This window comes from Chiloscyllium punctatum, chromosome 6, assembly GCF_047496795.1.
Source record: "Chiloscyllium punctatum isolate Juve2018m chromosome 6, sChiPun1.3, whole genome shotgun sequence".
Taxonomy (NCBI): Eukaryota; Metazoa; Chordata; class Chondrichthyes; order Orectolobiformes; family Hemiscylliidae; genus Chiloscyllium; species Chiloscyllium punctatum.
The window spans coordinates 35,517,933-35,542,254 of NC_092744.1; the positions used below are offsets into that span (position 1 = coordinate 35,517,933).

The following is a 24,322-nucleotide window of genomic DNA, read 5'->3' on the forward strand; positions in this document are numbered from 1 at the left end:
AATGCAATATTTCTTTCCCTTCTGCTCTGGAATCACTAACTTATATTGGAACATGATGTGCAGATGCTAGTGTTGGACTTGGGTAAACAGACACTGCCTTTTTCCTGATGAAGGGCTTTTGCCCGAAACGTCGATTTCGAAGCTACTTGGATGCTGCCTGAACTGCTGTGCTCTTCCAGCACCACTAATCCAGGAATAAATGAATGACGAGAGTTAAATTAGGGCCAATCAAGGATAACAGTGGGAAGTTGTGTGTGGAGTCAGAGGAGATAGGAGAAGCACTAAATAAATATTTTTCGACAGTGTTCACTATAGAAAATGTAAATGTTGGTGAGGAAGATACAGAGATATTTGCATCTAGACTAGAAGAGATTAAGGTTCACAAGGAAGAGGTATTAGAAATACTGCAGAGTGTGAAATTAGACACGTCCCCTGGGCCAGATGGGATCTATCCTAGGATCCTCTGGGAAGCAAGGGAAGAGATTGCCGAGCCTTTGGCATTGATCTTCAAATCATCCTTGTCTACAGGAATAGTGCCTGAGAACAGGAGGATAAATGTGGTTCCCTTGTTCAAAAAGGGTAGTAGAGACAACCCTGATAAATACAGACCAGTGAGTCTCACTTCAGTTGTTGGTAAAGTGTTGGAAAAGGTTATAAGAGATAGGATTTATAACCATGTACAAAAGAATAATCTGATCAGGGACAGTCAGCACGGTTTTGTGAAGGGTAGGTCGTGCCTAATGAATCTTATTGAGGTTTTTGACAAAGTGACCAAACAGGTAGATGAGAGTAAATGTGGTGTACATGGATTTCAGCAAGGCATTTGATAAGGTTCCCAACAGTAGGCTATTATACAAAATGCGGAGGAATGGGATTGTGGGTGACATAGCAGTTTGGATCAGTATTTTCTTTCAGCAAGCCAATTAGAGGGTTGTAGTTGATGGAACATGTTCATCTTGGTGTCCAGTTACTAATGGCATACCACAAGGGTCGGTGTTAGGTCCACTGCTGTTCGTCATTTTTATAAATGACCTGGATGATTGCTTAGAAGGGTGGGTTAGTAAATTTGCGGATGACACTAAGGTCGGTGGAGTTGTGGATAGTGACGAAGGATGTAGTAGGTTGCAGAGACACATAGATAGGATGCAGAGCTGGGCTGAGAAGTGGCAAATGGAGTTTAATGTGGACAAGTGTGAGGTGATACACTTTGGCCGGACTAATCAGAATGCAAGGTACTGGGGTAATGGTAAGATTCTTGGGAGTGCAGATGAGCAGAGAGATCTCGGTGTCCATGTACACAGATCTCTGAAAGTTGCCACCCAGATTGACAGGGTTGTTAAGAAGGCATACAGTGTTTTGGCCTTTATTAATAGAGGGATTGAGTTCCAGAACCAGGAGGTTATGCTGCAGCTGTACAAAGCTCTGATACGGCCACACTTGGAGTATTGTGTACAGTTCTGGTCACCGCATTATAAGAGGATGTGGAAGCTTTGGAAAGGGTGCAGAGGAGATTTACTGTTATGGAAGGAATGTCTTACATGGAAAGGCTAAGGGCCTTGAGGCTGTTCTCGTTAGAGAGAAGAAGGTTGAGATGTGACTTAATAGAGACGTACAAGATAATCAGAGGGTTAGATAGGGTGGATAGGGAGAGCCTTTTTCCAAGTATGGGGACGGCAAACATGAGGGGACACAACTTTAAAGTGAGGGGAGATAGGTATAAGACAGATGTCAGAGGTAGTTTCTTTACTCAGAGAGTAGTAAGGGTATGGAATGCTTTGCCTGCAACAGTAGTAGATTCGCCAAGTTTAAGTGCATTTAAGTCGTCATTGGACAGGCAAATGGACATACACAGAATAGTGTAGGTGGGCGTATGACAGGGCGGCGCAACATCGAGGGCCAAAGGGCCTGTACTGCGCTGTAATGTTCTATGTTCCATGACTGACCATACCAAAGACAGATTGAAGAAGGAATTGATGGATTCCTTCTTCCTTATGAGAGTCTTTGCAGTTCACAGACATGATGGAGTTAATCAAGAGAAATCCTCCATGAAACTCTCCAAAATTGAGACTTGTCTGATTTCTGGTAAAATTCACCCCTATTTTTTTCATAGCCAGAGAGGGTGTTCAACATTAGTAATGTCATAGTATGCTGTCAAGAAACGAGTTAAAACTCTTTCAACAAGGTGTAACTTTTACGAAGATTTTTACATTGAGAATAAGAGTGTAAAAGTAAAAGATCATGAACATTCAAATAATCTATGAAGATTTCAGTCTCCGGCTCCTAATTTGGCTGGTTGTATGACTTTGACAAAAGAGTGCTATTGAGGAGCAGGAAACTATTGGTAGTAACGTCCAGATTTCAACAATTAACTTCACGTGTGGATGCCAGAAGATGACAATTTCACCATGTTACAGCAGTTATAACTGAAGGAGGAATTAGCTGATTCCTCCCCCTTTCTATTTTTGACTCAGTAAAACTAGTTGTAACACTCTCACCTCCTGTCACAGTCATCATATCATCACCCACTTGGCAGGATATGTTAACTCCCAAGTCTCACTACTCCTGAGATGACCACAAAAGTTACAGAATTAATCAAAGTTGCAAAGTCCCCAAATTTACCTGTTTAATGGTATCAGGTTAATAGAAAACACTATGCAGATTCCTGTTCTAAATAACAATGATTATTTAGAACAAATAAATAAATTTTAGCTACAAGTAAACAAAACAAAGAACTATCATTATATAACATATATTAATTAATTAAAACTCTAACCCTCGTTTTAAACAGCCAACCACACAGACACAGACCAAATGGACCAAAATTGGTGTTATGGTTAGAGGAAAACAAAACACTGGAGAAACCAAGTTCAGTAGCATCAAACCACAGCACTTGATGAGATGTTCATTTTCCTTCTCAAAATGTTTTGTTCTACAATCTCCTCCAGAATCTTTCACTTTTTAGCTAGATGTATATGGGGATAGCGAGACTAATTATAAAGTCTTTTAGTTATGAGTGAAAAGCCGCAGTATACAAGCAACTGATGGGAGAAAATAACTGGCTTTCTTCAGACTTTGGTTACTTTTACTGTATAGATACAGAGACATAGCCTGCTTCTTCATCTTCTCTCCCTCTGAAGTGTTCACACACAACAGTTGTTGAGTTGCCTAGAAACCAATCAGAGTTGGCGGCAAGCTGATGTTCTCTTGCATCCACAACTGCACAAATCAATCAGCACTCTGTTGCTAGCCAAATTTCATTCCACACAATGAACCTGGCACTGCTCTATCATATCTTACTTACCCCACTGCTTGTAAACCAATAGTGAAAACAAAATTTACCCTGAGTTCCAGCAACTTGTTTTCAAAAGTGCAGCAATTCCTTCCAATGTCCTTGGTTTAAACAAAGCTTTTCCCATTTCAGTTCATAATTAAAAATAAAGAAAATATTTTACAATCTGTAAATCGCTCATGTGTTTATTTTAGTTCACAATTACGTTACTTCCTAAGGTTTATGAAAATTGCTATGAGAAAGTATATTGTCGAGTAAATAAACAGAAACAAAACAAAGCATACCCTGATTTTTCCTTCATCTTCTTGTGCATATTTTTGGATGATGATTGCATCTTCATCTGTTTTAGTTGACTCTTCCAGCCAGGCCTCCAAAGCTTGCCTGTCCCAGTTCAATTGGCATTTCAAATCCTCAATTTTCTGTGTGTACCTATAGATGCTATTCTATAAAAACAAATACAATTATACATATTTTCTTCAGTTTCATGCTAATGTGACTTTGCGCTCACAGTAATGACTACTGTTCAAATATGAAGTGGTGCTTAGTTCACAGTATATTAGAAATCTGCAAAGTGATAATTCAACAAATTATCTAATTTGTGTAAAACATAGTTGTGTTGATGATTAAGAAAGAATGAGTCCACCTTCCTGCTTTTCCATTTTTGTCCAATTGGCTCAATTGTTATCTATCAAATAGGAATCAGTGACTCACTAGAAAAAAGCTTCTAATGTTCCACAAAATTTATTCTTGGCCCTTCTTATTTCTCCTCTACATGTTGTCCCTTGATGACGTCATTGAAAAGATCAGCATTAGTTTTCACATGTAGACTAATGGCACTCAGATCTACCTCTGGGCTCCTCCATTGTTGTTGAATTATTAGACTGCATATTCAACATCTATGACTGGATGGTCAGAAATTTTCTCCAAATATCAGGAACTCTGAAGACATTTTCGGTTTCAGCTCCAGGTATATTCCCTAGTTACTATGCCGTCCCTCTCCCAAACAAGATTAAGCCTGGCCATTTGAAACTACAAAATTAGCTTCCTAATTCATATTTGTGCTATTATTGAAACTATCTATTTTCATCTCTGGAATTTTGTCCATGTTGCAGATTATTTTCCACTGAAATTATCATTCATGTCTCTCTTCTCTCCATACATGATGATTCCAACACTTTTCTGGCCGCTGTGCCACATTCTAACCTACACAAACTTCAGGTTAACAAAAGCTTTGTTGCCTTGTGTTCATCCCTCCCCCCCCAACCTCCCCCCCCCCGCACACACACACACACACACACACACACATACACAAACGTCTCATTTACCTATCAGCTCTGTACTCACTGATCTAGACTGATTCCTGAACAAAACCGTCTTGTTTTTAAAATTCTCATCCTGATTTCCAAAATCTCACTTTGCCTCCAAGATTCTGATCTCTTGAGCAACTGTGATTTTAATAGCTTCATCATTGGTTAAATATCACACAACACCAGGTTATAGTCCAACAGGTTGAATTGGAAGCACTAGCTTTCGGAATGCTGCTCCTTCATCAGGTGGTTGAGTGACAATCCTCTGCCCTGCCCCCTCCCCGTTTTCAAGGATGCTGTAAAGATATCTATTAAAGCCCCAGCTATTTCTTCTCTCACTTCCCTCAGTAACCTGGGATAGATTCCATCCAGTCCTGGGGACTTGTCCACCTTAATGCCTTTTAGAATACACAACACTTCCTCCCTCCTTATGCCACCTTGACCTAGAGTAATAAAAGATCTATCCCTAACCTCAACATCCATCATGTCCCTCTCCTCGGTGAATACCGATGTAAAGTACTCATTAAGAACCTCACCCATTTTCTCTGACTACACAAATATCTTTCCTCCTTTGTCCTTGAGTGGGTCAACTCTTTCCCTCGTTACCTTCTTGCCCCTTATACATGAATAAAAGATTTTGGGGTTTTTCTTAACCCTGCTCTCTAAGAATATCTCATGACCTCTTTTAGCCCTCCTAATTCCTCATTTCAGATTGATCCTATATTCCCGATATTCTTCCAAAGCTTCGTCTGACTTCAGTCGCTTAGATCTTATGTATGCATCCTTTTTCCTCTTAAATGGTCCCACAGTTTCACCTGTCATCCATGGTTCGTTCCCTCATCTTGCCATTTCGATCCCTTATTTTCACAGGAACAAACCTCTCCTGAATTCTAATCAACCTCTCTTTAAAAGTCTCCCACATATTGAATGTGGATTTCTCTTCAAACAGCTGCTCCCAATCTATATTCCCAACTCCTGCTGAGTTTTGGTACGGTTGGCCTTCCCCCAATTCAGCACTATTCCTTTAGGACCACGCTCGTCTTTGTCCACTGAAACTTCAACCACCTGGCCAAGCTTACTTCCTAACACCGGGTCCAGTACGGCCCCTACACGAGTTAGACTACTTACATACTGCTCCAGAAAACCCTCCTGGATGCTCCTTACAAATTCTGCTCCATCCAATCCTCTAACACTAAGTGAATCCCAGTCAATGTTGGGAAAATTAAAATCTCCTATCACCACCACCCTATTGCTCTACATCTTTCTATGATCTCTATCTCTATATTTGTACTTCTATCTCATGTTTGCTATTTGGAGGCCTGTAGTACAGCCCCAACATTGTTACCGCACCCTTCCTATTTCTGAGCTCTGCCCATGTTGCCTCACTGCTCAAGGCCTCCATAGTGCCCTCCTTCAGAACAGCTGTGATATTTTCTTTGACCAGTATTGCAACTCCTCCGCCCCTTTTATCTCCCTATCTATCCTGCCTAAAGCATCAATATCCTGGGACATTTAGTTGCTTCCCTCAACTAAGTCTCAGTAATAGCAATAACATCATACTCCCAAGTACTAATGCAAGCCCTAAGTTCATCTGCCTTACCTACTATACTTCTTGCATTAAAAAAAAATGCACCTCAAACCACCAGTTCCTCTGCGTTCATCCGCTGCTTACTGCCTACTCTTCCCCTTAATCACGCTGACTTCATTATCTAGTTCCTTACAGGCTTTAATGACTACCAACTCCTGTCCACTAATCTCCTCATTTCATTCCCATCCCCCTACCACATTAGTTCAAACTCTCCACAACAACACCCCCAAGGACATTGGTTCCAGTTCGGCCCAGGTGGAGACTGTTCAATTTGTAATAGTCCCACCTCCCCCAGAACCGGTCCCAATGTCCCAAAAATCTGAACCCCTCCCTCCTGCATCATCTCTCAAGCCACACATACATTCTTAATATTTTATCATTCCTACTCTGACTCACACATGGCACTGGTAGCAATCCTGAGATTACTACCTCTGAGGTCCTACTTTTTAAACTTGGTTCCTAACTCCCTAAGTTCTTTGTGTAGGACCTCATCCCAGTTTTTACCTATGGTATTGGTGCCTACATGCACCTTGACAACTGGGAGGCAACATACCATTCGGGAGTTTCGTTTTTGACCACAGAAACGCCTATTTACTCCCCTTACAATTGAATCCCCTGTGACTATAACACTTCCATTCTTTTTTCCACCCTTCTGTGCAGCAGAGCCAGCCACGATGCCGTGAACCTGGCTACTGCTGCCTTCCCCTCGTGAACCATCTCCCCCAGCAGTATCCAAAACTGTATACCTGTTTTGGAGGGAAATGACTCAGGGAACACCTGCACTGCCTTCCTGCTCTTTCTCTGCCTTTTAGATTAGATTAGATTACTTACAGTGTGGAAACAGGCCCTTCGGCCCAACAAGTCCACACCGACCCGCCGAAGTGTATACCACCCAGACCCATACTCCTACATTTACCCCTTCACCTAACATTACGGACAATTTAGCATGGTCAATTCACCTAACCTGCACATTTTTGGATTGTGGGAGGAAACCGGAGCACCCGGAGGAAACCCACGCAGACACGGGGAGAATGTGCAAACTCCATACAGAGAGTCGCCTGAGGCGGGAATTGAACCCGGGTCTCTGGCGCTGTGAGGCAGCAGTGCTAACCACTGTGCCACCGTGCTGCCCTTACTCTTAGTCACCCATACTCTTTGTGCCTCAGCAATCCTAATCTGCGGTGTCACCAATTCACTAAACATGCTATCCACAACCCCCTCCGCATTGCATATGCTCCAAAGTGAGTCCATCCGCAGCTCCAGAGCCATTATGTGGTCTAACAAGCGCTGCAAATGGACACACTTTATGCACGTGAAGGAGCCAGGGACACTAGCTGTGTCCCTGAGCTCCCACATTAAGTAAGTGGAGCATAACATGGGTCTAAGATCTCCTGCCACTTTTAACTTTAAACTTTACCTAAGTTGAGACTAAAGTTACGTAAAAGGAAAGAGAAGTTTTTTTTAACCAACTTGCCACAATCATTATCTTATCAACACACCACACAGTCCTTTATTCTTGGTTTCGAGGGGGGACAGGGGACGGGTTGGAAACACTACATGGGTAGTGTCTCGGGTTCAGCCAATGCCCAAATATATCAGCTTTTTAAACCATTTGCTTACCTTCCTGGCAACCCCCGATCCTCGCTCTCGCTGCCCTCAATGAAATTAAAAGGGAGACCGCAGACTCCCGAGGGAAGCTTTTTAAACGGTTTGCTTTGCCCCCTAGTGCATGTAAATTAATAAACTGGAAAACACAAATGATTTAATGTTGATGACTAATAGGTGAAAATTGCCACAGGTGATTTGGTGGTGGGAAAAGACGTTTGGTTGTGTGTGATAAAACTTCTGGATGTAAACAAAAAAAACAGAAATAAAAAAAGAAGAGAAAAAAGAAAAAGAAGAAATGACATAATTTGAATAATCACACAGTGATTCGATGGCCTTATTGGCACTTACCTCCATAACATTTTTCCTCTCTCTCAATAAAGTAATGTCATTTTCAAGCCGCCGAATCTCTTGTTTAAGACGTTCCATCTCCCGCTCTGCAAGATGCTTGAACTGCTGTTCACTTTCAAATTCTTTCTCTCGTGCCTTTTGCAGAGACTTAAAGAAAAATTAATAATACTGTTTCAATAATTTTGTCTGCTTCATAGTAAGAAAAACACAGTTAACGTGCTAAAGGACTGAGTGAATGATACTAACAATCCAACATGTTGGGAATATTAAACTTATTTCATTGTTTATATTTAAAAAGACCCCAGGTAACATCTCATGTAATACAGGAGATGTTATATACACTAAGGCATTCTGGCAGCATCTGTGGAGAGAGTTAAAAATCACACAACACCAGGTATAGTCCATCAGGTAATTCATCAGGACAATCACCTGATGAAGGAGCAGCGTTCAAAAAGCTAGTGCTTCGAAATAAACCTGTTAGACTATAACCTGGTATTGTGTGATTTTTAACTTTGTACACCCCAGTCCAACATCTGCATCTCCAAATCTGTGGAGAGAAACAGATTTACTGAATTTACTGATTCACCAAACAGCCTGACAAAAAGAGAGTAGATAGTCAACTTGGCAATGTGCATGGACAAGATGGAACTGTGTGATTTCCTCAGGGACTTTCTGAGGAAGAGCCAATAAAACCTAACAGATGAGGAAGCTGGCCAATTAAGAGTCATAATGCCAGTGGGATACTGTGAAGTGCCATTTTTAATGTTCAGCATTGAGTCAAGTTTAGTTATGGGTTACAAAGGAAAGAGGTTATACCATGAAAGCTGCAGAGAAATAACTTCATCACCATGAAGGGTAACCTCAATTAGTGACATCAAACTGAAGTACTCCTGTGAGTAACTAAGTTGAGGAAAGACATCTTAGGCAAACTTTCACAAAACTTGACAATGGGTGGAATGATACAACGGTTTGAGTGACATGGGCTATGGTGAGAAGTGTGGCAGAATTGAGTGATAAGAGTAGTGAGGATTATCTTGGCTTTAGGAGCAACTTATATCATCTTTCATGCTTTTCATAAGTGGAGAAAGATGAGGACGTTGATATGGGTTGATTGCAGTCATCATTCAATGATTGTAAATTTGTTGCTGATTGAATACATTCAGAATGTGCTCACATTTGTGGCAGACGCACAGCAGCACATCACAAGACAATGAAGCTTATTTGGTTGCCAAGACATCGAAGTTTCAACAACACCACATGAGTGTTCACAGTCATCTCCTGCATAGAACCTTGATGCATAACTAATGAGGTGAAGAAATGAATGAGAAAGGTCACCAGAACTCATGGAGGGAAATCCTCCATAAATCCTAAAGCATGGGATGGTTCAGCAATCATTTAGATGTGAGAAAAGGGATAGTTTAAGCTCTGGAAACAGATCATTATGAAAGCAGTTTCTTGGCAAATGCAATTCTGCAGAGTTACTTCTGCCCTATTTTCCATTGTAAGGAAGCTAGATATGTACAGCTATAGTTCCAAATGAGTATGATCTTTATAGAATTAGCAATGCAAACTTATAAAGGTGAACAGCAAACCTTAATACAAATAAAACAGGTAGTGTAGTGGTAATGTCATTGGACCAGCAGTCCAGACTCTCAGGGGGATGTAGGTTCGCATCCAGGATGAGAGATGGTGAAATCTGAATTCACTAAGAAAAATCTGGAATTAAGAAGAAGCTAGTCTAATTGCAAGCATGTAACCGCCGTTGTAAAAAAATCGGATTCACTAATATCAGTTAGGAAAATCCACTATCTTCTCCTGCTCTGGCATACTTGCTGTAAAATTCGGTTGAGATTTTGGCCTCGTTGGCTGACTGGCATTTATTGCCCATCCCCAATTATCCTTTAGAAAGTGATGGTGAGCTTTATTGAAGCATTGCAATCTATTTGGTGCAGATACACCAACAATGTTGTTAGGAATGGAGTTGCAGGAATTTGACCCAGCGACATTGCCATGCCAGGACAATGAATGGCTTAGAGAGGAACTATCAGATGGCAGTGATTAAAAAAAAAGCAGTGTGCTACCCTTGTCCTTCTAGCTGGTACTAGTTGTAAGGTTGAAAGGTGCTGTCAAAGGAGCCTTATAAATTTCTGTAATGCCTCATGTAGATTTTTGTCCTGGATCCTGGCAAGCTGCTTGAGTGTGTTTGGAGCTGCAATCAACCAGGCAAGTGGAGAGTATTCCATCAGACTCCTGACTTGTATCATGCTTTGAGGCACCAAAGCACAGGCAATGAATCTCTCCAACAAGAGAAAATCTAACCATCAGTGGCATTTCCATGATTGAATCCTCCACTATCAACATCCTGAGAGTTAGCATGACTAAAAACTGAACTGGACCAGAGCCTACAGTGACTATAAGAGCAGGTTATCGATTAGGAATCCTGCAGCGTGTAACTTACCTCCTGACTTCCTGAAACTGTCTATACTCTATATGGTACAGGTCAGCACAAATGGTGACTAACATTGTATAATCATCAGCAAATATCTCTACTTCTGACCTTATGATGAAGGAAAGGTCATTGATGATGCAGTTGAAGATGGTTGAGCCCAGCACATTACCCTGAAAAACCCTAAAGACATGTCCTGGAGTTGAAATAACTGACTTTCAAAAATCACTATCTTTCTTTGCACTTGGTATGACTCAAAACAGCAGAGTTATCCCTCTGATTTCAATTGACTGCAGTTTTATTAAGGTGCTTATTAAGGTACCTGGTCAAATGCACACTTGATATCAAGGGCAGTCATTCTAACCTCACCTCTAACTTTAGCTCTTTTGTTCATGTTTGAGTGAAGACTGCAACTAGGCCAGGTGATGAGTTGCCCTGGCGAACCCAAACTGAATGTTAATGCACAGTTTATGCTGAGCAAGTTCTGCCTAATAGCAGGATTGATCATTCTTTCTATCATATTGCTGACTTTCAAAAGTAGACTGATAGGGCAGTAACTGGTCAGATTAGATTTGTCCTGCTTTTGTGTGTACAGCATAGCTGTATTTTCCTGTAATTCTTTACATTGCTGTGCAAATGTTATAGCTGTACTGCAACAATTTGATTAGGGACACATGAAGTTCTGCAGCACAATGGGACAGACCTGTAAGGACGGTAGAGACAGAAATCCTCATAACATTTAATAAGTATTTAGATATGCACTTGCGTTGGCAAGATATTCAAGGGTATGGGCAATTGGTGAAAATTGGGATTAGCGAGTTTGGAGATTGTTTCTGATTGGCACATACTTGATGAGTCAAAGGGTCTTTTTCCATGCTACAAATCTATAATGTTATAAGTCTTCAGTATTAATGCTGGAATGCTAGCAGTGCTCAGAGCCTCTGTAGTATTCAGGGCTTTGTGTTGCTTTTTGGTGTCGCATAGAGTGAAAACATTGGCTAAGACTAGCATGGGGACACAAGGGACCTCTGCAAGAGGCTAAGATATATCATCCACTTAACATTTTTTAGCTCTGAACTAGGTGTGGCCAGACTGAAAAGCTTAGATCTGATCGATTGGTTGCTCGTCTATCACTGCTGCTTATGCAGTTTGGCACATAGATAGTATTGCGTTGTAGCTTCACCATGTTGTCACACAGAAACAAAAGCAATAGGAGCAGAAGAAGATAATTAAGATTCTAGAGTCTGCTCAATCACTCAATAAAATTATGATGCATTTTGAATTACAAAACCCTCAAATGTAACAAGAATGTATCAAATTCAATTTTAAAATAATCCAATGTTTCTGCCTTCATTGCCTTTAGAGGAAGAAATTTCCAAGGTGTACAACTCTGACAGAAATAATTTCTTCTTATCCTTAAAGGGTGATTCTAATTTTAAAAATGGGAATTGGATTTGGATTTGGATTGCCAATAAGATGAAACATCATTTCGACATCCATCTTGTCAAGACCATTCAGGATGTTATATAATTTTTACAAATCCCTTCTCACTCTTCTAAACTCCACTGGAAACAAGCCCAGCCTGCCTGACCTATTCTGTAAAAAAAACAGAAAACTTAGGTATCAAGCTATTAAACTTCCTCTGCACTATCTTCAATGTATTTACACACCTTCTTAAATAAGGAGATCAAAACTGGCATTTGAAATGTAGTTTTGCAAGCACCTTGTTTAACTGAAGCATAACATCTTTTACTTTTACATTCCTCTGATATTAAAGGACGTCATTCCATTAGCCTTCTCATATACTAACCTATATACTAACCTTTTTTGTCAATCACACCAGAACAGCTAAATCCCTCCGCACCTCTAACTGCTGTATCACTGAAGATTAAGCAACACTGTTTATTTTTTCTGCCAAAGTGAACATCTTCAAATTTTCCCACATTAAACTTCATCTGCCAGATTTTTGCCCACTCACTCAACCTATCTATATCTGTCTGAAAGTTCTTTATGTCTTTTTCACAACATATTTTTCTACTTATCTTAGTGTTATGTATGAACTTAGCTACCGTGCCCTTGCTTCCCTCATCAAAGGAATTGATAATAAATTGTAAAAGGTTGAGGCTGTAGCTCTGACCGCTGAAGGTCTCTACACGTTACATCCTGCCAATCAGTCAGGACTATTTGTTCATACTCTCTGATTTCTATCAGTTAGCCAATCTTCAATCTGTTAATACGTAATTCCCGACAAAATGAACATTTATTTTTCCACAATAACCTTTGATGTGCATCTTATCAATGCCTTCTGAAATTCCGATATAGTCCATCTACAGGCTTCCCTTTATCCACAGCACATGTTACTCCTTCAAAGAACTCCAATAAATTGGTTAAATATGATTTCAGACCTCTTCCTGATGAAGGGCTAATGCCCGAAACATCGTCTCTTCTGCTCCTCGGATGCTGCCTGACCTGCTATACTTTTCCAGCCCCACACTTTTTGACCCTGACTCTCCAGCATCTGCAGTCCTTACTTTCTCCTAAATATGATTTCACTTTGACAAAATCATACTAACTCTTCCTGATTACTTCCTCTAGCTCATTTTTAGGGATGCCTGGTGCTGCTACTGGCATGTCCATCTGCACTCTTCCTGATCACCAAGCTTGAAGGTAACAAAATGGGGGTGGGGGGGTATGGTTTATATTGGGTCACCAGATTGTAGATAGTGTTTGAGTATTATTCTACTGCTGCTGATGGCTCACAGTGCCACATCAATGCCCAGTCTTCAGTTACCACATTTATCTGAAATCTATCCCATTTAGCACTGGGTCATAGAGTCAGAGAGATGGACAGCACAGACATGAACCCTTTGGTCCAGCTTGTCCATGCTTATGAGATATCCAAAATTCATCTACTCCCATTTGTCAGTATTTGGCCTATATCCCTCTAAACCCTTCCTATTCATATATCATCCAGGTGCCTTTTAAGAGTACCAACCTCCACCACTTCCTCTAGCAACTTATTCCAGACATGCACCACCCAGTGCATGAAGACATTGCCCCTTAGGTCTCTTTTAAATCTTTCCCCTCTCCCCTTAAACTTATACTCTCTCATTTTGGACTCTCCAGCCTTGGGGAAATGAGCTTGGCTAGTCACTGTCTCCATGTTCCTCATAGTTTTATAAACTTCTACAAGGCTATCCCTTAGTCTCTGACGCTCCAGAGAAAATAGCCTCAGCCTATTCAGCCTCTCCCTATAGCTCAAACCGTCTAAACCTGGCAATATTCTTTAAGATCTTTTCTGAATCCTTTCAAGTTTCACAACATCTTTCTTACAGCATATGTCACACTACACATTGGAGAATATCTTCAGTGTGAAGACAGGGCTTCATCTCCACAAGGACTGGAAGGTGTAACTCCACTGTAACTTTAACTGTCATGGATAGATTCACCAACAGCAGGCACATTGGTGAGGTTAAGTATGTTTCTTCCTCTTGTCTTTTATCACCTGCCATAGACCTAATCTAGCAACTATGTTCTTTCGGACTCAACCAGCTGTGGCACTGCCAAGCCACTTATAGGAATGGGCATTGAAGTTCCCCATCAATATACACTCTGTTGCCTTGGCACCTTAAGTTCTTCCTTCAAGTAGTGTTCAACTTGGAGGAATACAGATTCATTAGCTAAGGTAATCAGCTGGAAATTTCCTTGCCTACATTTGACCTGATGCCATGAGTCTTCATGAGGTCTGGAATCAATATCGACAACTCCCAGGTAACTCCCTCCCAATTGTGTACCACTGTGCTGCAGCATATGCTAGGTTGGTCCTACCAGTTGAGAAGAACATACCCAGAATTGGCAATGGTGTTGTCTGTGACAATGTCTGCAAGGCACGTTTCTGTGTATATGACTGTCAGGCTGTTGTTTGATTTGTCTGTGATAGTTTCCCCAATTTTGGCATAGCATGGGCTCTTGTCAGCACTGCCAATCCATTTTACCCACTTTAGATTAGATTAGATTACATTACAGTGCGGAAACAGGCCCTTCGGCCCAACAAGTCCACACCGACCCGCCGAAGCGCAACCCCCCCATTCCCCTACATTTACCCCTTTTACCTAACACTACGGGCAATTTAGCATGGCCAATTCACCTGACCTGCACATCTTTGGACTGTGGGAGGAAACCGGAGAACCCAGAGGAAACCCACGCAGACATGGGGAGAACGTGCAAACTCTACACAGTCAGTCGCCTGAGTTGGGAATTGAACCCGGGTCTCTGGCACTGTGAGGCAGCAGTGCTAACCATTGTGCCACCGTGCCGTCCACGACTCAACCAGCTCTATCAGGAGTTCCTATTATCAGATTTCCTTTTTCCAAGGTTTACCATTATCAATCCCTTTGTCTGCCTAACTCTGTTTCTCTCTGGGCTCCCGTCTCCATTTTTTAACTTACTCCTACCCCCCCCCACCACCCAACCCCCAGTGCCTAGTCAAGGGTTGGTGGTCTTCCTTTTAAGCAGTTTTATTCAATTGAGAGGCTTGCTATGCCATTCCACAAGCCAGAAAAGACTCAAACAAACTGCTGTGTATGGAGCCACCCACAGGCTAGACGAGGTAAGGATGGCAGATTTCCTTCCCTAAAGGGCATTACTGAATAAGATGTATTTTTACAATAATTGACAATGGTTTAATGGTCAACAAGAGATCTTTTTTAACCCAGATCTTTTTTCATTCAAATTCCGTTGTCTGGTATGGTGGGATTCGAATCTGGGTGTCCAGAGTATTTGTCTTACCAGTCCAACGACAATGGGTTGAAACCTGGGATTGGGTTGGTACCTGGGATTTCGATGTTGTGGCCATTTCAGAGATATGGGTAGAGCAGGGACAGGAATGGTTATTGCAGGTTCCGGGATTTAGAAGTTTCAGTAAGAACAGAGAGAATGGTAAAAGTGGTGGTGGTGTGGCACTGTTAGTCAAGGATAATATTACAGTTGCAGAAAGGACTCATCCACTGAGGTAATATGAACTGAGATTAGAAAAAGGAAAGGAGAGGTTACCCTGTTGGGAGTTTTATATAGGTTTCCAAATAGTTCCAGAGATGTAGAGGATAGGATAGCAAAGAAGATCCTCGATAGGAGCAAGAGTGACAGGGTAGTTGTTATGGGGGATTTTAACTTTCCAGGTAATGACTGGCAACACTATAGTTCGATTACTTTAGGTAGGTCAGTTTTTGTCAAATGTGTGCGGGAGAGGTTCCTAACACTGTATGGAGATAGGCCAATAAGGGGCGAGGCCACATTAGATTTGTTACTGGGTAATGAACTAGGTGTTAGATTTGGAGGTAGCTGAGCATTTTGGTGATAGTGACCACAATTTGGTTATGTTTACTTTAATGATGGGAACGGATCGGTATATACTGCAGGGCATAAGTTATAGCTGGGGGAAAGGCAATTACGAAGCGATTAGGCAAGATTTAGGTTGGGGAAGGACACTGCAGAGGATGGGCACAGTTGAAATGTGGAGTTTATTCAAGGACCAGCTACTGTGGGTCCTTGATAAGTATGTACTGGTCAGGTAGAGAGGAAGTTGTCAAGTGGGGGAGCCGTGGTTTACTAAGGAAGTTGAATCTCTTGTCCAGAGGAAGAAGAAGACTTATGTTAGGATGAGATGTTATCGCGCTTGAGAGTTACAAGTTAGCCAGGAAAGACCAAAAGAGAGAGCTAAGAAGAGCCAGGAGGGGACATGAGAAGTCATTGGTGGATAGGATCAAGGAAAACTCTAAGGCTTTCTATAGGTATATCAGGAATAAAAGAATGGCTAGAGTAAGATCAGGGCCAATAAAGCATAGTAGTCGGAAGCGAGTTTTGAGAAGATCTGCAGCTCAGGTTGAGACTCCAGATGTAAGTTTGCTTGCTGAGCTGGAAGGTTCATTTTCAGACGTTTCGTTATCATACTAGGTAACATCATCAGTGAGCCTCCGGTGAAATGGTCTCCTTTACGTAAAGCCTTATTCACATCCACCAACATCAACCTGGCCAAGGAAACACTGACTACATTATTAGAGGAAACAAAGACACATACACCAAACACCACCAACTTCACTAGCACGGACAATGTCATCAAGCTAGTGGACCTATATCTTACTACCCACTTTACCTTCAACAGCAAAACCTACAGACAAATCAATGGAACACCATGGAATCTCCAATATCAGGGTTCTTAGCAGAAGCAGTAGTGCAAACAGCTCGAACAAACAGCTCTGTCAACCATCTAACCCAAACTTTGGGTCCGCTATGTTTATGACACCTTTGTCATCACTAAATTAAACAAATAAAGGAAAACTCTAAGGCTTTCTATAGATATATCAGGAATAAAAGAATGACTAGAGTAAGATCAGGGCCAATCAAGCATAGTAGTGGGAAACGAGTTTTGAGAAGATTTGTAGCTCAGATTGAGGTTCCAGATGTAAGTTTGCTCACTGAGCTGGAAGGTTTGTTTTCAGACATTTCGTTATCATACTAGGTAACAGCTTCAAGACCATCAATAAATACCCTTACTGGCACAAAATTCACTAAAGAGAAGGAAAACAACAACAAACTGCCATTCCTGGATATTGCAGTAGTGCGAACAGCCAATGGGGAAATCCAAGCCAGTATCTATTGGAAAACAACACAACCGGACCAAATACTGAACTACAGAAGCAATCATCCCAACACCCACAAACGAAGCTGCATTAGAACATTATTTCAACAAGCCACCACACACTGCAGCACACACTACGAAGAGCTGAGAAATATCATCTATGCAGTGCATTCAAAACGAACAGATACCCAATAAATACAGTCCACCAATTTCTCAGCCACAATCCCAAACAAGCAGACAAAACATGTCCAGAAACACTAGCCACTCTCCCCTACATCACAGACATCTCGGAAATGACTGCCAGACTACTCAGACCTCTAGACATCATGGTAGCTTACAAACCCAATAACACACTAAAACAGCACTTGAAAAATTGAACTTGAAAAATCGTACACACAACAAACAAAACTAATGTCATTTTCAAAATACCTTACAAGAATTATAACCAACATGACATTGGACAAACAGGCAGAAAACTAGCCACCAGGATTCATGAACAACAACTAGTCACAAAAAGACATGACCCATTCTCACTACTATCTTTACATACAGATGAGGAATGACACCACTTCGACTGAGAATACACATCCATCCTAAGACAAGCTAAACAGAGATACACGTGAGAATCCTTAGAAGCGTGGCACTCCAACCTGAACTCTATCAACAAACACATTGATTTGGATCCCATTTACCATCCCTTGAGAAAAAGAACAGGAAATGACTTTACCACAGGAAATGGCATCACCATCCCAAGGAACCCGAAACACATAAATAAAAAGTGGGCCTTAACATCGGTGCTTCATCGGAGGCTCACAGCTGATGTTAACTAGCATGGTGACAAAACGTCTGAAAATGAATCTTCCAGCTCAGTGGAGTCAAAGAAGATAGGGGAAGTGTTAAACAAATACTTTTCGTCAGTATTCACACTAGAAAAAGACAATGTGGTCAGGGAGAATACTGAGATACAGGCTACTAGACTAGATGGGATTGAAATGCAGAAGGAGGTGATGTTAGCAATTCTGGAAAGTGTAGAAACAGATACATCTCCTGAACTGGATGGGGTTATCCTAGGATTCTCTAAGAAGCCAGGCAGGAGATTGCTGAGCCTTTAGCTTTGATCTTTATGTCGTCATTGTCCACAGGAATAGTGCCAGAAGATTGGAGGATAGCAAATGTTGTTCCCTTGCTCAAGGAGGGGAGTAGAGACAATCCTGGAAATTATAGACCTGTGAGCCTTTGGTTGGGGGTAAAGTATTGAAAAGGATTATATGAGATAGGAGCTATAATCATCTAGAAAGGAATAAGTTGATTAGGGATAGTCAATACAGTTTTATGAAGGGTATGTCATGCCTCACAAACCTTACTGAGTTCTTTGAGAAGGTGACCAAACAGGTGGATAAGGGTAAAGCGGTTTGTGTGGTGTATATGGATTTCAATAAGGCATTTGATAAGGTTCCCCAAGGTAGGCTATTGTACAAAATACGGAGGCATGGGATTGAGGGTGATTTAGTGGTTTTTATTCAGAAATTGGCTAGCTGAAAGAAGACAGAGGGTGGTGGTTGATGGGAAACATTCATTCTGGAGTTCAGTTACTAGTAGGGTATCTGTTTTGGATCCACTGTTATTTGTCATTTTTCTTAATGACCTGGATGAGGGCACAGAAGGATGGGTTAGTAAATGTGTGGATGACACTAAGGTTGGTAGAGTTGTGGATAATGACTAAGGATGTTGTAGGTTACAGAGAAACATAGATAAGCTGCAGAGCTGGGCTGAGAGGTGGCAAATCAACTTTATTGCTAAAAAAGTGTGAGGTGATTCACCTTGGAAGGAGTAACAGGAATGCAGAGTACTGGGCTAATGGTAAGACTCTTGGTAGTATAGGGGAGCAGAGAAATAGTGTCCAGGTACATAGATCCTTAAAAGTTGCCACCCAGGTTGATAGGGTTGTTAAGAAGGCATATGGTGTGTTAACTTCTATTGGTAGACGGATTAAGTTTCAGAACCATGAGATCATGCTGCAGTTGTACAAAACTCTGATGTGGCCACATTTGAAATATTGCGTACAGATCTGTTCACTGCATTGTAAGAAGGATGTGGAATCTTTGGAAAGGGTTCAGAGGAGGTTTACGAAGATGTTGCCTGGTATGGAGGGAAGGTCTTACAAGGAAACACTGAGGGACTTGAGCCTGTTTTTATGAGAGAGAAGAAGTTGAGAGGTGACTTAGTTGAGACATATAAGATAATCAGACGGTGGGATAGTTTGGACAGTGAGAGCCTTTTTCCTCAGATGGTGATGGCTAGCACGAGGGAACATAGCTTTAAACTGAGGGGTAATAGATGTTAGACAGATGTCAGAGGTAATTTCTTTACTCAGAGTAGTAGGCTCGCCAACATGGTCATTAGATAGGCATATGGATGAGAATACTGGATTAGTGGTGCTGGAAGAGCACAGCAGTTCAGGCAGCATCCTGAACTGCTGTGCTCTTCCAGCTCCACTAATCCAGTATTTGATTTTCAGCATCTGCAGTCATTGTTTTTACCCCATATGGATGAGAATAGAATAGTGTAAATTAGATGGGCTTCAAATTGGTTCCACAGGTTGTGGCAACATTGAGGGCCGAAGGGCCTGTAGTGCACTGTAATATTCTATGTTCTAATGCCACTTTGCCATGGCTTCTTCCCATATTCTAGGCTGATAATATTTTGGTTGACACTTAATTGCCCTCTGAAACAAAGTTGAGAGTCAATTAGTTCAAGATCAACAAATGCCAGCCTTGCCAGCACTGTCCAAATCCCATACAATAAAGAAATAAATGTTTGGCAGGAGCTGTAATTAAAATCCAGACCTTTACAATCTGGTCGGAGTCTATCTGTAAAGGAACCTTGCAAACTAGCACTATACATTATACATTGGACAATGGCATTATACATTAGACCATCTCAGTCAGCATGAAATATTGCTGGAATAGTCAGAATAACTTAATCTTTTGCCATAATATATACCAGTACCTGTGTATTAATTAACTCCTGATGAACATTCTGCAGATGCATTGTCATTGCATGGATGCGGTCCTCAATATTAGTCAGCTGGCTTTCAAGGTTATCTTTTTCCTTCTGCTTCTTTTGTACCTATAGTGATAAGATCAGAAAGTATAATTTAATGTCTTACATTGTGTGAATGTGTGAAATATTTTCTTGGTGATGCAAATATTATCAATCTGTTTAACCGATATTACTGTATAACTTGCTGCTACAAAGCAGCATCTGAGCCAGTTCAGCAGACTAAAAACATATTTAGTGTTTCTTGTAATCCAACTGAATTTAAAATGTGACTAACTTTAGCATTAATTTAAATACGATATTTAAACTAAATTTACATTACAGACTGTGTTTCTTTTGAATTTCCTGCAACATATGTATCATCAATGAAAGAATAATTACACTTCAACACATTTGCAGTTTTATAATAGGCAATAACTGAGAACAACTACTTGAATGAAAAAAATGGCCTCTTGATTTAGTCTGCAGCCTTAGCATGGTTGACTACGCTACCTTTCTTTCATGCCTCTCCATTGTTATCCAGCTACCTGGGTCTGCACTTATCTGGTATCATTCATTTTTTAGCGTACTGCTTTATTTGGTAACCTAGGCCCTGAATATTGAGGTCCCATTCAGATTCACTGAATTTCCTCCACTCATAGCTGTCTATTTAGAAAATCACCTGCAGTCGCATCTTCTTCTGCTCCTGTACCATTACCATGATCCATGCCTATTTCTCATCTATATTTTGTCCGTTGGTGACATTGTCTGAAAATATAGCACTGTTTTTCACATGTAAACTGCTGACATTCAGAAAGAAATACTTGACTTTATGTAGCTCCTTTTTATGACTTTTGGATTTATCAAGGCACTTTACAACCAATTTTGCATTGTAATCACTGACGTAATGTAAAAATGTCTACCTAATAGGAACAAATTCCCAGAGGCAGGAGTGTAATAATGTCTAAAAAAAATCAAATGTGTATGATACTGATTTAGAGATAAGTATTTGTCAGGACACTGGATACAACTTTTTCAAAATAGTGCCATAGTATCTTTGACATCTTCCTAAGGTATACATCAGTGGTCAATTTCTTATCCAAAGAACAGCAACTCTAACAGTGTATTGTTTCTTTGGTACTGCACTTTTGAATGTTAGCCTTGATTTTTACATTCAGCTTCTGGAGTAGGACTTGAATTTGAAATTTTGTGATGCAAATGTGGGCATGCCATAAACTGGCCTGCAGACAGTCCAGGTCTTCCACTGCTGATGGATTATCAGACTGCTTGTCCAATACCTTGTGTAATATTGGGAAGACAGAAACCATTGTCTACACCCCAGTTTCAAACTCTCCTAGCTACCAAGTCAATTGTTCCTCCTGTCTGACGCAGACCACACTGTTCACAATCTTAGTACCATACTTGACCCCAATATCTGGTTTCATTCCTATCTCTAAGTGATCAATCAAACTTCCTATTTTCATCTTCATGACATAATTGGCCCCTCATCAACCTTTGCCTCTGCCTTGATCTGCTGCTAAAACCCTGGTGCAAGTCTTTCATACACCTGTCGGTCTGGCAGTGTCTGTTCAGAGAGAATCAATGTTTTGTGCTGTGAAGAAGAGTCACACCGAACTTGAAGGTTCGACTATTTCTTTTTCCACAGATGCCTCCATACCAGATTTTTTCCAGAACTCTTTGTGTTTGTTTTAGATTTCCAGTATTTTGATTTCATTTGATACCCCGATTAGAGTCATAGAGATATACAGCACGGAAACAGCCCCATCAAACCAACTCACCTACACCAACCAATTAAATCCTAAATTAATCTTGTCCCATTTGCCAGCATTTGGCCTATATCTCTCGAAAACCTTCATTTTCATATATCCATTGAGATGCCTTTGACATGTTATAATTGTACAAGCCTCCACCACTTCCTCTGGCAGCTCACTCCGTACATGTACCACCCTCTGAGTGAAAAAGTTGCCCCTTAGGTCCCTTTTATATCTTTTCCCTCTCACCCTAAAACTCTGCCCTCTAGTTCTGAATTCCCCCAGCCCAGGGAAAAGACTTTGTCTACTTATCCTATCCATGTCCCTCATGACTTTGTAAACCTCTCTAAGGTCACCCCCTCAGCCTTTGATGCTCCAGGGAAAACTGCCCCAGCCTGTACAGCCTCTCCCTATAGCTCAAAATCCTCAAACCTTGGCAACATCCTTGTAAATCTTTTTTGAACCCTTTCAAGTTTCACAACATCCTTCCGATAGGGAGGAGACCAGAATTACACGCTATAGTACAAAAGTGGCCTAACCAATGTCCTGTACAGCTGCAATATGACCTCCCAACTCCTGTACTCAATAAAGGAAAGCATACCAAACCCCTTCTTCACTATCCTATCTACCTGCGACTCCACTTTCAAGGACCTATGAACTTGCACTCCAAGGTCTTTTGTTCAGCAACACTCCCGAGGACTTTAGCATTAAGCGTATAAGTCCTGCTAAAATTTGCCTTCCCAGAATGCAGCACCTCACATTTATCTAACTTATAAAAATTGGAATCCTTATTTTCCAGTCCATAGCGTTGCCTCACTACTGAATCCCTTTCTGCAAACTGAGGCCTTCTAGTCCATTAATTCTGCATCGACCCTTTGGAGAGCACCTCACCTCCCAACCCTATTCCCATGGCCCTGCATTTACCATTGCCAACCCACCTAGCCTGCACAACTTTGGATTGTGGAAGAAAACCCATGCTGACAAAGGAAGGACATACAAACTCCGCAAAGACAATCACTCAAGGTTGGAATTGAACCTAAGTCTCTGCTAAGCTGTGGTATTGTGTGCAATCTGCTAAATGTTAGATGCCCAAACTCCTAAAATATCTGCTTTAATAGGAATAGTTTCGCTGTAAATGTCATAGTATTAAATATTTTCACATCATGATACAATCATACATCAAACACTGTTTAGCTGTTAAATAAATTCGTTGGATATAAATTATATAAGTTATTTTTACTAAGTTTTATTCAAACATGATTTTGTTTCTCGAGGTGATAAACACAAATCTCATTCTGCTTCCGAAAAATAAATTAACGTTAGGCTGTACATTACTTTTAGTAATAGTGGTTGAATATACGATGAGAAATATCTCTAATAAAAAGGCAGTGGATATACAGATCGTTCTGTACCATGAACGGCTCGGGTATCAGGTATAGTCTGACAAAGCGCTGAAGTTGATGTTAACACTTTAGCGGGGGGGGGGGGGGAAGTACTTTAAAAACTACGGTTTTGTTTCCTGCCGAATTATAGTGGGTGTCAGGCTCCTTCTGATAAGTGCACATTTGTGGACGGAAACTAGTGTGAGATTCAAGTAAATCGCGAAGTTTTAGTGATTGATATTGTATTTCATGAAAGGAAAGCACAACTGAATCACAAAACCAAAATCGAAAGTAGAATTTCACCCTCATTCGACAAAGGAGGGAAACAAGCTATTTTCAAGAATGAATTACGTTGTATTTTAACTAAATGCACTGACGGGGACTCTCGTCCCTGGGGCCACCAGTTACCTCATCTTCCAAAGACTTGTTTTCTGCATTTGCCACGGGTATAGCGAAGCCATCGTCCCAATTTATTTCGCACAGGACATTACTCGTCATTTTCCACACTTTATTTCAACGAAAATCGAGTCTTATAGTAAAACAATTCAAGAGGGTCGACGTTGCTGTGTCGGAGCGGGACTCCCTGGGTTACCGTCAGCGCCCTTAGCAACCGCGTTAGAGACGGAGAGTTTCCGGTTGTAATCAGACGCATTTCCGGGAGGACGGGAAAACCGCTGGAGGGCGCTCTGACTCCGTCTGGAGGTGGTGGAAGGTAAATTGAATCGTGTGTTTTTTTTTCTGTTCGCATTCGTTTTGTGATTCATAACGGAGGAGTTACTATGGAGATTCGATTTATTGTGTTTTTTTTAAAACCCAAAATGTCTCTCTGTCCCCGCAGAAAGGTGAGAGACAGTTTTTCAACCCCTACCACTCACTGGTCTGGGGGGCGGTAATGTTCAGAAAAGT

At 41.1% G+C, this 24,322-nt stretch overlaps 1 protein-coding gene across 3 annotated transcripts in view; it reads right to left on the bottom strand.

Moving 5' to 3' along the window:
* ccdc39 (coiled-coil domain 39 molecular ruler complex subunit) overlaps positions 1-24,004 on the bottom strand; it is a 151,911-nt gene extending 127,907 nt beyond the window's left edge. For all 3 annotated transcript variants that reach the window (XM_072572427.1, XM_072572428.1, XM_072572426.1), the window contains exons 1-4: positions 23,825-24,004; positions 20,233-20,352; positions 8,141-8,287; positions 3,574-3,732 (exon numbers count right to left, since the gene is read on the bottom strand). In XM_072572427.1, coding sequence (XP_072428528.1) covers positions 3,574-3,732; positions 8,141-8,287; positions 20,233-20,352; positions 23,825-23,914 — 516 coding nt within the window. In that variant the 5' untranslated portion in view covers positions 23,915-24,004. The remainder of the gene's footprint in view (positions 1-3,573; positions 3,733-8,140; positions 8,288-20,232; positions 20,353-23,824) is intronic.
* Between the last annotated feature and the right edge of the window lie 318 nt (positions 24,005-24,322).